Here is a 19,821-nt window from a genome sequence, read left to right on the forward strand (position 1 = left end):
TACTGGTTCTGACTGTGTCTGGACGAGTGCCTAAAGATTCAATGCCCTGTAGAGTCCTATCAGTGATGGAATGATCGGGTAGATTGAAATGGTGGCCCACTGGAGTGTCGAGCTTGGCTGTGTTGACAGTAGATCTGTGTCCATAGAAGCGTCTTTTGAGTGTAGTCTTGGTTTCCCCAACATACTGGATTCTACAAACACTGCAAGTGATGAGATACACAACATTAGTGGTAGTACAAGTGATGTTTCCCTTTGTGTGGCGAGAGAGGCCGGTAGAGTTGCTGGTGAAAGAGTCACTCTCATGGATGTGTATGCTACAACTGATGCACCTACTGGCTGAACATTTGAATGTGCCATGCTGTAAAGGAGAAGAATTGTCAGTGAGGGAGGGTACTTCAGCACGGACGATGAGATCCTTGAGGTTGTGGGGGCGTCGGTATGCCAGGATGGGAGTATCTGGGACGGCCTGTAAGAGACGATCAGAGGTGTGAAGGATATGGCGATTATCACGAAGGATATTGTGGAGAGAGGGTAGATTGGGATGGAAAGTGGTCACGAGGGGTATTCTGTCAGTGATGTCCTGCTTGTTGGTTTTCGGTTTGAGAACTTCAGATCTGGGGAGAGAACGAACTTTGTTGCTGGCTTGTTGAATTCTCCTGGTACCATAGCCCCTGGCTGCGAGATGTCTCTTCAGGTTCCTAGCATGGAAAGAAAACTCAGAATCCTCAGAGCAGATACGGCGAAGTCTGAGGGCTTGACTGTAAGGGATACTGGTTTTGCAGTGGCGGGGATGGCAGCTGGCTGAGTGGAGGTACTGATGGGTGTCTGTGGGTTTAGTGTAGAGAGTGGTGGTGACATGGTTAGACTCCTTCCTAACGGTGACATCGAGGAAGTTGGTAGGCTAGGTTGGTCTGCTAGGATCGAAAGCTCAGGCCCCCTTTGACTCCAGATCATTTTCATAGTACAGAGCTGCAGCAGCGTATAATAATATACCTAATGATTTACGTCAAAATTCCTCTTTACCCATTTTCAAGTTCAATTTAGACAAAACCGAATTCCTTTCCACTTGATTTTTTTTTCGTGCTCCAAACCTTTGAACAATGTGTAACAATATGGTATAAATGTAGTCACAATGTAGTAATGTATGTTGAATGTCTCCTCTGATAAAGTACATCGTTCAATATGACGCCATATGAACAAGACTGTTCGTGTGTGTGTGTGTGTGTGTGTGTGTGTGTGTATGTGTGTTTGCATGTGTATGTGGTTAGTATTGTCGTGTCACGGATCAAGAGAACTTAATGAACAGCGTTACTGTATAATAGTAGTTACTGTTCTTTTTTTAGATGTAGCGACCGAAGACCTCTTTCTATTTGTTGCTCGCCGTCAGTTGTATACAACAGTGTACTTATGACAGCACAATCAGTGTATGTGTGTGTGTTGAGTATTGCTACGCATCGCCATCTATTTCGTTGTACAGCACCGGAAACCCCCTTTTCATTTTTTTCCTCGCTTTCAATACTAGTATTGCGTATGTTTGAGTACTTAGTACTTAGTAATATGTGGCCGTGATTTAAACTTTACTTCCGCGTCTGCACAGTGGAGAGGAACGAGATCGGGCATCGTGATAAACAAAAACGGAAGTAAGAAAACATTAATACTTTGTGGTGACAGATATTTTGATATTAGAAATTACATCATTTTGGTTTGCCACTGTTCAACGAGTAATACCGGCTGCCGGCACTTGGCTGTAGAGCCTATAGTAGGTGTCATCGACTTGTCATGCTTGTATAGTAGGCTTCCTCCCTGGTGTCAACCGCGCTGTCACCACTCAAGTGCTGTCGTGAATCGCAAGCTGATCACCGCGTCTCGTTTGTAGAAGTCCCGTATGTTTGCAGAGGATTATTGAGGTGAGTGTGCGCTGCTGTTTGAAACCAACCATTCTGAATGACAATACTGATCCTCAATCAGCTTTGTTTATAAAAATGAATACAAAAAAAAAAATCATTACTATAACTGAAAATTTTGTTGCCCGTCAAAACATATGTATAAATATATATTATATATAACAGCTGAACTTCTTGAAATCCATCATGGGAAACTCGCGCTGTGCTTATACCTGGAAAATAATAATGTCATGCTCGATTCTTCAAACAGTGAGTGCCATATTTAGAATTTTATAGTTTGCAAGTTTTTCTGATTATAAACGCTGATCTAAAATTGTTATTATTAGTTGCAGGTATCTTATATCCACTTCTCATTTTCTTGTGCATATGCGAAACGCATGCTTTTTAAAACTTATCGTTGTTTTTGAAGAGTCCATATATCTTTTATCCACTTCTCATTTTCTTGTGCATCTGCGAAACGTTGGTTTTTAAAACTTATCGTTGTTTTTTAACAGTCCGTATCATCATACCCCGGGCTAAAACAGGAAGTATAATACTAGATTATTACGAACAAACATATTGGTTCCGATAAACTTTATGTGGAGTGTCATTTCAAAGTTGTGTTTTCAAAAATAAATAATGCATGTAATGAATTGTCAAATTCTTCTTTTCGTATACACTGTAGAATACTGGCTTCTGTTTTTGAAAATACTTCTAGTTTATTTCAAAATTATTTACTAGCAATTGTCGTGTCACTACCATTGAACTCGGTTGTTCCTAAAACATGTATCGTGCCATTTTTCTCTACAAGGCAACTGCATGGTAAGCTGTGTATACCCGAAGATGGACAGTTATCACCAAGAGAGCTGTGAGCTGAAGAGGAGTATACTGCTTTGCGAATCTGATTCCCGAGAGGGAGTAAGAAAGGTAAGTTCACAGCTGATCCGATATGATGTGATTGATTTTATTGTATTGTATTGTATTTCATTTGATTTAATGTCATTTTGATTCATCTTGATCTGACTTGAATAAAGGATGAGGCTTGCATTAGTAGAAAAGGGTTTATCACCTATTTACTTCATATCCTGTGAAGCAAATTTAGTACAGAGTGACATTATTGTTTGCAAAAACAGTTAATGAATAATTTTATATATATATTTAGAAAGAGAGAGAGAGAGAGAGAGAATAAGGGACAGCGCTTGTAATCACGTAAGCATCAACTGACAACAGCATCGCGGCTATACACAAAATAATGCAAATAAAAAAGGAAAACATCGATTGTAAGAACAAATGCGTATTGTATTTTCACAAACGTTCAAGGATGTCGAGTCTTGATATAGAGAGTCACTGAAGCATTGACCTCTGTAACCGTGTTAGTGGATACATTGAATGTTCGTTCTGATATAGGCCTACAGTTTAATCGGCTTGTTGACGCAGCATTTAAAGATTTCATGTCTTGATAAATCAATACATTTGGATATGTGGCGTTGACCTTTGTTCAGCAGTAATATTGTAAGTGAGATAAGACTGCATTAATTCTTACTCCTCTTCCCAATCTATACTCGCTGTGGGGGGAGGGGGGGGGGCTCACAGTTTAGGGTGTGTTTGTGTGTTGCCTATTGTGTAGGATGATGTGTGTATGTTGCTGAAGACATTTTTTGTTGTGATAATTTCTTTGCATGATTGGTTATGAGCTTATTTATTTATTTTTTATATACGTGTGTATATACATTTAGTTTGTGTGTGTGTGTGTGTGTGTGTATGTGATCAAGTAGCACCAGGGAATTACACGCTTCATTTTTCTTGTGTTTTTTTCTTTTTAATGTAAACATGAATTCTGCATTATGAATCAAGGAATATATTATATATACATATATATATATATATATATATATATATATATGATATTGATATGTATGTGTGCGTATTTGTTCATTGTCTATATTTGATTTGATTTGATTTGATTTGATTTATTTATTCTCTGTATGCCATTTTTTCAAGTACTTCAACTTTCTGCAATTTCATTAACAAAGTACAAAATAATGGTAGTATACTTTCAACAATTTTCATCTTTTTCGTCAAGTATACAATAAATCTGTGATATAGTTACATGAGTAACATCTTAATAATTTGCATACAGAACGATTGCCAAGAATAAGTACAAAGCTTGACTGTTTGGCAACCGATAACAACTAACATTACAATGAAGAAAAACAAGAGGGTCCAACATGATGCTCGTGGAATAAGGGTTAGAGAGAGAGAGGGAGAAGAATGGAAGGGGAGGAGATGATAAAAACCTCCCGATACTAGTCTCGCCAGATCAACTCGATGCACACATGCACATTAAATTACAAGTTACAGTGATGTATTCACATAATAAGTGTTGCTTTTGTCATGTAAAAGTTACATTGAATGAGAAAGAGAGGGAAGGAGAAGAAGAAGACAAAAAACAATCATCTACACAGCATAAATTGACGTTATAGTGAACCATAATTTGCCCGACACAACATGAATAATGAACAACAGAGAAGGAATGAATCCCAGTGGATCAGAGGAGCACAGTATACTGCAGGTGCATCGTCAAGATTGACGAACCTTGCCGTCTGTGAATTATTTTCAGAGATGTAACGTAGAAGAAAAAGGCTGAAGAGAAAACTGACACCTCTGGTAGTCAAGTATGATACATGATATTATTGTTGGAATAGGTGGCACCTGCATCATCTATCCCTTGTAAAGAGTAGAATGAGTATACGTTTTAGACATATTTTCCATTTATACTAAACAAAAGTATTTCAGCAATAACAGAATCAATTATATAATCATCTTCGGCGTTTTATATGTAGATTACTCTTTTTTACTGCTATACTACTTCTACCACAACTAGTACAACAACAACAACTACTACTACTACTACTACTACTCCTACCACTACTACTACTACTGTGTTACTACTATACATCTACATGTATATACTACTATCACAAGCATTTTAACAGTCTCCTGTATTATAATGAGTATGATAAAAGGAATTATATACAATTGTACACGGTGTAGTTATCATTATTTTCCTGATTATCCCATCATGTATGGCCTATTGAAGACGAACAAAAAAAAAAAATTGACGAACTGCTCCTCGTTGACGTCGGTGATATGAAGAATAATAGCCCGCATGATTTACTGAATGACCATAGGCCAACATAATCCAAATGAACTCGAGTGATGTTCGAACCCGGGATGAAAATATTATATTGTCGCTTCATAAGACATTTAGAATAGAGTTAAATCCGAGCATATTATCTAGAGCCAATGTTGAGCTCGCTTGCGAGACTGTTTTGTTAGTGAGTAATGGTTATGATGATGATGATGATGATGATGATGATGATAATGATAACAACAACAATAATGATGATGATGATAGTAATATCATGAGTATAACAGAATCGGAGATAAGTAGATGAGAGTATAATGACAGAAACCCCAATTAATGTTCTTTTTGAAGGCGAAGACACACATGACGCGTCAGAACTGCAAGTTGACGTCGACAGAGCTGATAATCTCGAAATCGCATCGCACGCTGACAGACGTTGAAAGACTTGACGAAGAAAAGGAAAAGATGTTCTTGCTCTTGACGTGTAGGAGCGATGCCTCTTCGCCTAAGAAACTGAAATACATACTGATGTACTTCGAAAATTTAAGGTGATCTTGATTACCTACATTAATAGTTTCTTGTTTTTATTGAGCACGTCAAGTGTGTATCCTTTTGATTTATGAAGGCATGTACATACCCTCAGTTCATTCGAGTAATGATGATTTCGTATAACAGGGTTCATGTATATTCTGTTCAACAAAAGGAAGCTTATAATTATGCTGTCTGGGAACTCCCAAACAGCATGAGCTCAATACTCTTCTTTTTGTTCCGACAACTTCCTCTTCACGGTTAAGTACATAAAATGTTTAAAATCGGTAGTAGTGCCTTATATCAAGGCCGATTGTCAAAAGAGACTTTAGCAATTCTTTGCGTCTGATTTTACCTTATTCAGCAGGCAGTCTTGTACATGCACTTATTGGTATGGCCTTGCATTTTAAAGGGATAGTACAGTTTTGGTTGAGACCTAACTTCAGGTTTCTATTTTTTTTTTTTTTTGGGGTGGGGGGGGGGGCGAGATAATGAGAAACCTCTTTATATGAATTCCAAGAGGGGTTTAATAGGTATTTGACGAAAATTGGTTTTGAAATGGCTGCGATATCCACAACAGAGCAATCCTGATAAAAGATGGGACCCACCTTTTCTTAGGATCGCTCTGTTTTCCTTTGTTTTTTGATGTCTCAGTCATTCTCAAACCGATTTTCATCTAATATACTTAGAATTCCTCTTTGAATGGTATGCTCTGTACTATTTCACAAGTGGTTTCTTGGTATCTTGCAAAAAAAGTTACAAGCCCAATCCTCGTCTCCACCAATACTATGCCATCCCTTTAAGTAGATTCTGATTTCATTTCAACACTAATTCTCTTCTCCATCGCTTTACTTTTATTCCATTGGAATATACTTCCTAATATATAAACTGTATCCATTTTTTTAGTTTACACATTACAACTGATATTGAAGTTACGCTCAGAGTATATAATCTATGTCTGCCTTGCGAAATGCTGGAAGAAGACAAAATTATGGAATTCAATTATTTTTTAGGGGAATTAGTTTGATGGACGTTATACCCATAAAATACACAGGAGTTCACTCCAATGAAAACAGTGCTATTTGTTGAGATCTCTTTTGTTGTTGCTGTTGTTATATGAGACGCAAAATCATTTTTGTCGATTTTTCCCTCATGATGTTTGAAGTTTGTTTTGCTGACGGATCAGTAATGAATGATAAAAAAACATTGAGTTTGAGATTAATTTACACTACATTTGATGACCTCACAGAGCTGAGCTGGAGAAATGGGAGAACGCATTGCTCAAGCTAGCGGGCAAGGAGACACGTCCTCCTCGCCGTTCCACCGACAGCGAAGTGGAACTCCGGAAGAAAAGGAACAACCACTCACAAAAGAAGCACATATCTGCATTTGAAATGTCCACCCCAGACCCGTTGCTAGAGGAATTCTCGCCACCGAGCAGTCTGCGTTCTTTTGACGGTGACAGTAGGGGTGCCATGATGAGGTATGAACAAGAAACAAACACACGTAATTAGGCCTAGCTATCTATACGTGCAAGGGGGGAGGGGGGCAAGGGAGTGGCTGCTGCTGGGAAAAATATTGGTCATGGCGACGGACGAATCTGTAGGAGTCCATTAGTCGTAGTGACTAACATGAATTATTCAGGAGGAATGGTGGCAACTGATCTTCGCCCGGCCTATAAGGCGTTTTTCACATCAGCCCGATGTTTCGAAATAGCGCGCTATTTTGCTGACCATTTTCTGCGAAAAATATCTCGAGCTTGGATTTTTATCGGGCTGATGTGAAAACGCCTATTGACAATAATCACAATCGCATACTGTGCAGACATAAATATGCATGGGTTTATGATGCAAGCGTTTACAAAATGATAGAATATATACGCGCAGTAGACGGGCATTTTGCAAGACTTAAATAGACGTTTTGAAGACATGCTGGTATTATATTGCTTGACAGACGGTTGTTAAATGGCTGTAATTCTGTCTTCGGTGATACCCCCTGGATCGGTTGCAATTTACTCTGATGTTATAACGTTTACGTCAATTTTGCAGGCTTCTTCGAAAGATTTTGTTGCTTTTGTGTGTATTACACTGAGTTGAATATTCTGGCTAATACACATCAGAGCATGTCAACATGATAAAAACAATACAGAACATGTCCGATAAGATACCAGCTTGTCCCCTTATACAGTATATCCTGGAAAATTTAATTTATTCACCTTATCACCACAGCTGTATACCGATTTTTGGAGACATATAACCTTGTTTCTTTGTGCAGTGTACTGCAATGAGCAGCGATATTGCTTTCAGATCATGTATTAATGTCAAAACGTTTTGTTCCTTGTCTGCTGTTTCTCTTTCAGTAAGATGCACAGCGAGAGAGATGCGGAAGAAGTCAAAGTAAACGTGACCAAGCGAGATCTAAGTGGCACGACGTTCACAACCTACCAGGGAAAAGTCTTGTAAGTTTCATACACTTGTGATTTGATACAATTAATGTAACTCATTGCAGTCTTTAGATAGACGAGTACGTTGTATTTACTTTTATGCACCATTTACTGACACGAGCGCACCTTCTGTAGTCTTGGAATGATATTGATCTACTGTGAGAATCAATGCGATAAACACAATGTGGAAACAGAAATATCACATAAACCAAAGTAGAATCATGGAGCTACATACCCCTTAGTAGCTATAATTCTCAAGTCTATACAACGGAGTTGGCAGTGATTGCGAGATAACATATTCAGTTATCTCGCGGAAGCAGCCCTGAAAGGGATGTAATATGGGGAACTGTAATACCGCGGAAAACGAACTATTGATGCTCTAATTACTGTAACAGCTAACAAATGCGATTATCTCTATGAAGTTGGTCTCATTTATCTGTTGCTCATCGTTATGAATATTGAAGATGACATTGTGATGATCAAGAGCGCTTATATCATGAATGTAAAATCATATCAAGTATTACACCGCTTCTCTTTGTTTCTTTTCTTAATGCAGCCACAAAAGAGCTGGCAAAAGCAGTATGTCCATTATATTCATCATGTATTGGCATTGGTCTTTTCATTCACTTTAACCACATTATTAGTTATCTTTGGTTCGCACACACCTGTAATGTTTAATCTATTGTAGTACTGTATTTCAGTTTTAGTTCAGTGTAGTTCATTTTCATTTATTTTCCATCCAACATCCAACAAAAAGTGCAACAAAATACAAAGTATGCATTACACCATCACACTTTGATCAGTTTAAAAAAAGAAAATATATGTACATAACGTAACATGAATCGTAAACAATAAATTATGATAAGATATGAAATGTAAAACCATGCGGAAGAACTAAGAACATCAATGCATAATCATACTTTGAAAGGTTGACCGAAAAGGATGAAAAAGAGTGATGCGCTAAAAAAAAAAAAAAATAGCTTGTAATACGTGGATCTCTCAAAACGTAGTTATATGTCACTAAACATCATCATTATACAGTTATCATTAAGTACACAAAAGAAAAGAGAAAAGAAAAGAAAAAGAAAGAAAAAGAAAAAACGATTCAGCGTGATATAGAAATTACAGTTCGGCCAGTGTGCAATGTTTTCAACTCTTTAAGTTAACTAAAATCGTCATCATATTGCATACCATACCACCATACTGCAAACAGCATGACAAAAAAACAAAAACAAAAAAACAAAAAAACAAAGAAATCCCGAAAACCCCCTTTCAAGATGGTGTTTCGCAATTCACATACAACACTGACTCACTTTAAAGGGGATTCTCCCAAAACGCCTGACGATCGATGCTTCTCGTAATCATGATTCACTAACCAATGCGTGCGAGCGCGTACATACACACATACATACACACATACACGCACACACACACACACGCACACACACACACTGTTGCTTAAATCCAAGTGCCGTATGCGCTGAATGGAATCGAAGTTACAACTTAATGTGATGTTTCATAAGATTATGAACAATGTAGAGAATGTTAAAAAACTTTGCTAATAACACATCAAAGATGCTATTACTCTCGGCATACCTCCTGAAGGAAGTAAATACAATGTATTGAATTCTCTATTTATTTTTTAGTCACTGATCTCTATCAACTTTACACAGAGGTCAGTGCTTGTAAAATGAATTGTCACATCCCAAACTATTGTAACTTTCCCATCCGGCGATAACGGCACACCCATTTAACCGAAAGGCGCAACGTTTGAACGGATTGATGGAGTTTTCTCAAACTTTAAAAGAAGTTTTACTGATGTTTTTGCATTCACTAAATCAGCACAGCGTTTGGGATAAATTTCCCATTGTTTGACTATAGTCTTGCATGAATTGTTAAGTATAGTATATGAATGTTTGAGAGGGTCTGGGCATGTGTGTACATTATTATGGTGTGTGTGTATTGATAGGCACAGGTCGTCAAGGTGCATTATTATTGGTCATCTATTAGGCTGCATGGAGGTTGCATGAAGGGTTATCAGACTGTGCATAGTGACAGAATTATAGTATTAGCATCAAAAACTCTCTTTAATAAGGCAGTACCACCCTGCCTTAAGTTAATACGAGACGATTTTCGTTGTTGTGTTGTTGTTGCTGTTGTTGTTATTTGCACACTTTCTTTCCTTATTCTTCGCGTTTTTTCCCCTTTGATTATCATTCTGACACATCACGTGGCATACCGCTGCGGTGACTTGCGTCTCGTCAAGTTATTTCTTTTATGTATGTGTGTGTGTGTGTGTGCTGTGTGTGAGTGTCGTTACTTTATGGTTGTGGGTTATATTTGTTTGTTTGTTTGCATGAGTAACCCCTTTGCTGTCATTGTCCTTTGTACACTTGCACGACTGCATTCTAAAAAAAAAAATGAAATGTTCATTCCAACACTTTAAATTTCATCACTTCTCGTACCTTTTGTAAAAAAAAAAAGAGAGGTAAATTTAAACTCAGAATATTAAATCTAACACCCCAAATCATGGATTTAACATCCACAACAAGTTCGAAGGGTGATAACATTTACCATTTCATTTTCTTTTTTTAGTGCGTTTGATACTGTGCTCTATATGGTTACTCTAACTGAATGATTCTCTTTGTGGTTTCCAGACTTAAAGGGGGTAAATACTTCTAATCCTTGGTCAAAATAGCATCGCACGGCTTCGTAGAAAATTCGTCAGTGATATTCAGACAAATACAGGAAGAGCAAGTTGAATGCAAAAACAAATTACAAAATTTTATCAATTTGAGATATTATAGATTACAGCTGCTCAACCCCTCCCCCCCCCCAAAAAAAATATATGATAATATTCATATCTTCAGGATATCTATTGCAATCGATGTAACGAGTGTAGTACATATAAAAGATTTCACTTTCTGTATTTGACAATGACTTTAATTTTAAAAGATTGAAAATAACCTATATCTGTCTTTGCATTCAAACTCTTCAACAACTTATCTTACCAATCTCAAAGCTGCAATTTTATTCATATATTAATTTATAATATATAATTACTTGCACATTATGTCCTCATCTTGCAAAGTTTTCCTTTTTTTAACAGCTTTTATTCTTTTCACTGCATAAGCTCCAGCCTTAGCCCTTTCACTAAGTACATAATTTGTATTATTTGTTTTACAGACAGAAGAAAAAATATATACATGTATCATAGTTGATTAGATTACTACACAAAAAGCAGAGTTTTGAGATATTTCTTGAAAACTTCCGGAGAAGGAGCCCTTCCTGTCATTTTCATGATATTTTCGTTTTTGTATTCATTCGTCTGTTTACTTTTGTTTATTTGCTTGTTTGTTCCTACTTTCTTAAAACGGTTTAAGTGTGAGTCGAGCTGCAAAGGGTACACTCTACTTTGGAGACCTAATCCAAAGTGTGAGAGACCGCCAGGTGACATGCGCAAAGAGGGCGATGATCGAACTCCGCCTTGCACTCAGCAGGTCCTCTGAGGTATATAGCATCCCCTCCTCCTCCAACTCACCCTTTTTTTTCCTTCTGGTAGCTATATAATACAGCGTCGTTGTTGTTGTTGGCAATGAGCTTAAGTGTGTACCTTATAATGATAGCTTGGCCATGTATAAGCCTACTATGTAGGCCTACGTTGTTAAATTGTCGATTTCTTTCATTATGTTATGCGCAATTTAAATCTTTAACATTCGGATTTAAAAGTAGGGGGATTCCGATGTCATATCCTGTAACAGAGATTATTAACAGACAATGATCTGCTTTCATTCTGAGTGAACTGATATATTATATCAAAGTATATAGGGTCTGTGTGAGGGTGTGTGTACGTGTGGTTTTGTCCGTTTGTTTGTTTGTTTCTTTGTTTGTTTGTTTGTTTGTTTGTTTGTTTGTTTTTTGATTACTGGAACTGCACCGGTATTACACTCGAAACACGGTGGACAGTTCCAGCACGTTTGTACAAACATCTAACCAAACAGTATACACACACTCACACACACACACACACAAACACACACACACACACACACACAATATACATATATATATATATATATATATATATGTGCGAGAAGAAGGAGCTATACACTGGTGCTGTACATGGTCGGGACCCCTTCTCGCACTCTCTCTCTCTCTCTCTCTCTCTCTCTCTCTCTCTCTCTCTCTCTATATATATATATATATATATATATATATATATATATTGCATGATATATATATATATATCTATGCAAAATATTATAACTAGAAAGTGTATCCACATTGTATTGACCTCTACATAAAATACGAATTCTACATCATATTTACTAGTATATTGTGAAATATGAAGGAACCGGAAAAGCAGAGCTTGTGAAACGCTTGTGTATAATACTTTTTTTTTCAGTGAAGATGCTATGTGACACAACATGTATAATTATATCTACAGTAGAATAGTAATGAAATAAAGAACAGAAGGCGAAAGAGAAACGACTATTTCATACGTGCATAATAAAGGAATGCTTGTAACGAATTCAAATCATGAGTATGGTCACAAAGCAAAATCTCGTTCACAAGAGCTTCAAATGTATGTCCCGGACTTAGAGATGCGAAACAAAACCGAATGTATGCATGTATGGATAGACTTCATTAAACCCACTTTAAAAGAAGTATATGGGAACGAGTGTCGTGCAACTGCCTCTTTCATTTCACGTTAGTAAAACGTCACATATGAATACATTATGAGGATCCCACTGCGGCTGCCGTTTTGTCTATCAAACCATTTAAAGGAGCATGAAACCTTCGTATGTGAATTGAGTGAATGCAGAAATATTAGTTGAACACATCAGTAACATTTGAGGAAAATCGGACAATCCGTTCAAAAATTATGAATATGTAGGTCCTAAAGTTTCGGTACCGCTGTCGCTGGGTTAGAAGACAACAACAATTTTGATGTCACAATTAGACAACGAAATAAAGAAAATATAACGAGAAATCCCCAAATGTCCATGTTTTCATAAAAAATGCACACCCTTCGACTTGTAACTGACAATGTATTGTTGAGGGTAATATTATTCCCTCTGCCTTCTGAAAGACATGAAAGAGGTATAAGCCAAGTGATCCTTCATACTTATATGATATATAGAAAAATGAAAATAAGATGAATACGCTTTAATTTCCCTCATATCGTTGTCCAACTGTGACATCACAGATTGCTGTAGTCTTCTCATCCAGCAATGGCAAGAGAGATTTATAGTTATTTGTTGAATGAGTGCATTTTTTTTTTCGTCAGAATCAGACTGTACGTTGTTTTCTGTTCTATCAGGATATCTTGGCCTGACATTGGATTTTTGTTTTTGTTTTGTAGAATGTTGTAAAGGTAACCCTGCGGCGATTTCCTCACGGCACCCTGAGTATCATTCAACGAGATATACACAGCTTTCATGAACTCTGGATTACTTTGGACGGCCCTGAGGTGAGTGTTAAAGGGATGTGATAGTATTGGTTGAGGTGAGAAATCAGTTTTTAACTTTTTGCAAGATATCTAGAAACCACTTTATGAAATGTTATGAAGCCTACTATTCTAAGAGGAATTCAAAATTCATTTAATAAAGATTGATTTTGAAATGGCTGAGATATCCAAAAACAAAGTAAAACAAAGCGATTCTCATAAAAGGTGGGTCCCATCTTTTACTGAGATTACTTTGGTTTAGATATCTCAGAAATTTCGAAAATAATTTTCATCAAATAAACTTCGAATTCTCCTGAGAATTATATAATCTTTTCATATTTCATAATAGGTTTCTCGTTATCTGAAATATAGTTAAAAAAGTTGGAAACACCAAACCTCATCTCAACGGAAACTGAACCAACCCTTTAAGGGCTCCGGCAACGCACACTGTCTACAGTGACCATACAATGGTAGTGAAGACAGCCGATGTTAGATCGCACTTTTTGTCACTATTTTATTTTATTGTTGTGCATCTCTTTTGGTGTAATGTCCTACAAATTGCCCTTTATTCATCATTGTTTATAATGTTTAAAAAAACTACACAGACAATAGACAGAAAAATTTGTCGGGGAGTTGTTTTTTAATCATTTTTTTTTTTTTTTTGGGGGGGGGGGGGGGGACATTTACGGCTCTTCCCTGTATAGGAGGGGATCCGTGAAGCCAGCCGTAGTCTCCGCGGAACATTATCCCCGACGACCATACAGACCGATCTTCGGTCAATACAGACAGGTGTCATATCTATAAGCGCCTCCTCGTTATAATTATATACTGCATGTGTCCTGATATCTGGGTATATTATCATTCTCTACAAAGACCTCGTTTGCGTATTCTTGTATTCATCGACCTCGTCAGTGTCCAACTCCCAAAAATATTTCGTAAAACGAGCAGCTTTTTAGTGGAACACTGTTTTCCATCGTTATGATTATTTCTTTTTTTTGTTGCCATGACAAAGTGCATTGTTTCTTTTTTTATGACAACATCCATGCATATACTTTGTATTGTATTTGAAAAAAAAAACAACTGCCCTTATCAGACGAATAAAAGACAAATCGACAACTTGTACCGCTTTGAATCATGTTCTATTTTTCTTTTTTGATGATGGAAATAAATAAACTATTGAATTGAATTGAATTGAATTGACCAAATACATGTAGAACATTATAAAACCTGTGACTAAGCATTCCCAATTCGTCCAGGTAGGCTTATTAGTGCACACACAGAGAATGGCGGTTCTTTATGTGTACCTGGGATAAGAATGGGGCTTTCCCCCGAAAGAGCTGACTCCTGGTCATGACACACTCTGCATTCTTTTCATTCTTTTCCACTATACATACACGTACGCATTCAGCTGTGCTATGCGAATAGGTATGTACTATTATAGTAAGAGAGATTTGGATGCATGTACAAAGTATGTACGTACACTTGTATGTGCAAATACAAACACATACACACAAATTAGTATATATGTGTACATATTATAAGATATAGATTTAGATAGATAGATAGATCATAGATAGATAGATCATAGCAGGCGCGCCGGAAGCAGTTTTGGATTGGGGGGGGGGGGGGCAAATATTGGAGGGGGCTCACTATAGACCATATAATGTTACACAATGTACACATACACACACACACACACACACACACACACACACACATCTATATATATATATATATATATATATATATATATATATATATATATATATATATATATATATATATATATATATATATATATATATGTATATATACTTTCTATATATATGTGTGTGTGTGTGTAAGTATATAAAGTGGCGTACGATGGGTCGAGACATTGGGGGTGGGCACCTTGTGGAAAAGTAATTTTGACGGTGTGTATGCTTGTGCGTGTGTGCGTGCGCAATAATGGGACTACAATACATTACGGAATGTGATACATTCAACAACGCAGTCATTGAGGAACAGTTTTCCTTACATGGATTATGGAATGACGGTGTGAAACCACAACTTATATACTGTCAGCAACATCAGGAGAATGGCATAGCAATTAAATGCGAGCGAGCGGAGCGAGCGAGCTTGAAATTTTTGACATTTTACAGTCTAAAAACTGCCGTTTGTAGCTATATTTTTCGCTTTAGAAATTAAGGGGGGGGGGGGTATCGGGCGCAACTGCTGGCAATTACTGGCGGCAACATTAGGAGAATGGCATAACCATTCAATGCGAGCGAGCGAAGCGAGCGAGCTTGAAAATTTTGACATTCTACAGTCCCAAAACTGGCGTTTGTAGCTATAACTTTCGCTTTAGAAATTAATGGAGGCGCATCGGGCGCAACTGCTGGCAATTACTGGCAGCAACATTAGGAGAATGGCATAACCATTCAATGCGAGCGAGCGAAGCTAGCGAGCTTGAAAATTTTGACATTCTACAATCCAAAAACTGCCGTTTGTAGCTATGTTTTTTCGCGTTTATTCATTTATATACATATCTTTCTTATTTTATCTATTTTTATTTATTTGTTTATTTATTCATTTTTTTTTTGGAGGGGGGCTTTTTTTTTGGGGGGGGGGGGGCAAAAATGCGTTTTGCCCCCCACTTTTTGGATGGGGGGGGGGCGATGGATCATAGATAGATAGATAGATAGATAGATAGATAGATAGATAAATAGAAAGATAGATAGATAGATAAATAGATAGAGACATAGATAGATATGTATATAGATAGACAGACATGGATAAATAGGTAGATAGAGAAGGGAGTGAAATTATAGATATACAGGCAGACAGACCGAAAAAAGAGAGATGAAACGTGCGGATTCGTTATTCAACACTCTACGAACAGATCACTACTATGGAGGCTGGTGGGCCCTTCAGAGCTTCCCTCGACCTCGCCAAGACCAGCTTCGAGAGCCACAAGTCCCGACGGTCGATCACGCGGATCAACGATGACCCCGTCTCACTTGACTCGTCTTCTAATGATGTAAGTGCCTGGACTTTTGGTATTCAAAATGATGAGGAAAATGGTGATCATATATAGTCGCAATCATTTTAAGTCACTTTCATTTCCATTTAACATAACATTCAGTGTGTGTCAAGATAACATTGATCCGGATCCATATATGAAAATTGTTTCACTTCTAAACCTATAGCCCCCACCCCCTCACTCTGCCCGCCTTCCCACAATTCACCCTATCCATTCTCTTGAAATCCCAAATCTTGACGGTGTGAATCAGTCTTACACGGAAGTAGGCAGTAATTTGGATAGAACACATTTAGTTACAGTAGCTTACCACACTCCTCGATGAAAAATGATACAAAACGCACTCATCGCCATTTTATGCGTCAGTACAATAAGTACAGGAATAAATATAGGCCTCCAACAGTTTGTTTCCCTAAAGGGCAATGCTACTAAAAGTTGGCTTACATGAAGCGCAAAGTTCGCACTGACATCCCTCTCAACCACAATGTATGAGGAATCTCCCTCAATCATCGTGTTGGAAGAAATCAGTGTAAAGTAAAAGAGCATTGGAGAATGGCAATTTTTTTTTTTTTTCACCCAGCACGGACATGGAATAAGACTCGATTATATTCATGTTGTCACGTCGCAGTTACAATATTCATTAAACGATACTATCACGTCTGTTTTTGACCAGCACGTAACTCCCACTAAATTTCATCATCCCTTATTTCCCCTTTACAACCGTAGATCGAAGCATGAAGAAAAGCTTGTATCATCTGCATCAGATCGTTGTTGTGTTGTAAATGCCTACTGACGAAGTCTTTAAAAGGGAGAATTACAAAGGGAACGTAGTGTGTAGTTGAGACTAAAAGCATTGCACTTTTGTGTGTACAAACCCCTTGAAGAGTTGTGTCTTCATTTCCTCTTCTAGTATGCAGAAGTGGTTGCAACTGCTGTTACTGTTCTGTGAAAATCATTCGAAAATTAGATCAGAATTCCATAACTTTCTTACATTATGCCCGAGTTAGACGACACTTCTATCATTAACAAAATAACCAGCACCTGGATTATAATCTAATCTAATTTGATATATTCTATTTAAATCAACATATTGTTTTTGACATTTTCGCACTCTTTCCTCTTGCCTCTAATCGATAACATGGGACAGGTAAGAAGCCTGATCGAGGCTGCTATCTCAGAAGAGCAAGCCATCATCTTCATCACCCATCCAACAGACTTCTTGAAAGCCCTGGCCAGCCTTCGAGAAGAGTCAGCGACATTCCTCTGACTTCGCTGTCAGCCAACGCGTGCGTCACGGCACGGAGACGAGCGTGAAATTTTCTTGGCTCTGATATTATGTGCACCAATGTGTTCAACACAGGCATTTTCACTGAAAGTTTTCTGAGACGCCAATTGCTTCTATGCACGAACAAAAAAAGAACCACGAGAGTATACGCGCAGGACATTTGATCATGCCAAGGAGTTATAAATCTGAAATCTGATGGTCACGTAGGTCTTTGTGCTGTCTCTCACCGATCTCACGGAATAAACCTTTAAAGGAGAGAGGGTGGGGGAGGGGAAATGAGTGTTTTCATCAATGAAAGTCACAAGTGAAAACCCCTCTTCTGATGTCTGTTGCCTGCAGTATCCTTGTACAACCGAAGACTGGAACCAGAGCACAGCCAGACACAAATGGTTGCTGAAAAATGATTTCCTTTGCAGACAAGACTTTGGCTAGACTCTGTTTAGGTGTGGTGATGGTGGTGGACAGAAACAAATGGTATACCAGTTAACGACCGTCACATTCTTATCACCGGTCACTAAACCTGGCAATAACCATGATTCATGGAGTCAAACCAACGCCCGTCCATCATACAGTCGATGTAATGAAGCCCGGGGCTGAAGCATGCCGGGGCTCAGATTCTGATTCGCTAAGGCAGAAGATCCTTTGAGGCGATATCACAAAAATGTATAGTTTCCATTGCCACATGTTTCATTGCCATTCCGTAAAAAATGATGACCTGGGCAGAGTTACCCGAAAGCACTTTAAAACAGACCTACAATGTATTTTCAAATGCCAGATGTTATAAGATTAATTGATTTTGATTTTAATATTCTGGTACCCAGAGTGTATCCAGAGTGTTTAGAACTTGGACAATAACAAAACTTGGACAAAGGAACCACTCCACGAGATTTTCCGTTCTCTTTCCGTCTCTTAGAAAGTTTCCATTCTGGCAACAAGTGGGCGACTATTCAAATCTATTTCTAAAATGGTTTATTGATGAATCACATATTTTGTCCCTAACTTACCTCACGAAGAGGGGTCTTTAAAAGTGAATGAAACTCCTACTGTAGGCCTATCGGAATTCAAGAAAGACGTTAACACGCCGCTTACATTTACAGGAGAATGGAAATCAAGGGAGTTCAAAGAGGATAGCGGTTCATGAATTTGACATTTTCACTCGCTTCATTGGATCAGAATTAGTTCCAAAAGAACAAAACGTTGATTTGAAACGAATTCACACATTGTAATGACACCATGACACCGTCACCCCTTGTTGGCACAACCAATCCATGCAAGGCCACGTACACGGCGTCCTAGCCTATCTGGCCCGACGCGGCAATCTGCTTTACCTCATTGTCTTGAGTTGTGAGCCCACTTCAACTGCATCCGTCATGGCTTTCGGTATTCTATATTATGCATATCTCCACGGGTCATGCGGGTCATTCTGAGGAACTGTGAAAGAGATGCCTGTATTCCAATTTTTCCAAAAGTATTGCACATTTATTGCACATACTTACATGTATATAGTATGTACTAAGTACAAAATATTTTAACTATTGTGTGTGTTACACAGGACATGAAAAATTGCTTATGAAAGATATTAGGGAAGAAAAAAAAATAAAAGTGTAATGTGTTTGAAGAATACACCCGAACTATGCAACCAAACCTTTTAACTGGAGTGATACGTGTCGTGGTCTTGGGTATAGCGCACTGCCCTTCCGGCGAGAAGGTTCAGGCTCGAGTTCAGGTTAGAGCCGTAATTGCTATAACAACAATATGTGTCATTGCAGCTTTTCACAACGATCGACATTCCTATTTTGGTTACGACATATTAATGATTCCGGGTATAGAAAGCTACACATCAGTGTAGTTGGTTTAATTATCATAAAAATCATTTCACAATTCGTTCTTTCCCTTTTCTTTGTAGCCATGCAGAAAGAGAAGAAGTTTTTAATTGCCTCAATAGGTATGAAAAAGGGCCCTCCATTATAGGCACAGTTACCGTACACAATTAAGAATTTATGTCCGATTATAAAAGCTCTCTCCAAAGTGTCAACAGAATGTTTTCAAAACTATTAATCATTTCA

The 19,821-nt window shown here is 37.8% G+C and overlaps 1 protein-coding gene across 1 annotated transcript; it reads left to right on the top strand.

Moving 5' to 3' along the window:
• Positions 1 to 1,827: 1,827 nt before the first annotated feature.
• On the top strand, positions 1,828 to 17,737 carry LOC140241555 (uncharacterized). Its single transcript, XM_072321291.1, has 9 exons — positions 1,828 to 1,907; positions 2,695 to 2,810; positions 5,383 to 5,579; positions 6,809 to 7,042; positions 7,919 to 8,017; positions 11,386 to 11,512; positions 13,368 to 13,475; positions 16,333 to 16,470; positions 17,618 to 17,737. Exons 2-9 carry the CDS (start codon positions 2,703 to 2,705, stop codon positions 17,735 to 17,737), a joined length of 1,131 nt encoding a protein of 376 aa, XP_072177392.1. The 5' UTR covers positions 1,828 to 1,907; positions 2,695 to 2,702.
• Positions 17,738 to 19,821: the final 2,084 nt, after the last annotated feature.

The sequence above is a fragment of the Diadema setosum genome, chromosome 18, assembly GCF_964275005.1.
Source record: "Diadema setosum chromosome 18, eeDiaSeto1, whole genome shotgun sequence".
In the NCBI taxonomy this organism is placed as follows: Eukaryota; Metazoa; Echinodermata; class Echinoidea; order Diadematoida; family Diadematidae; genus Diadema; species Diadema setosum.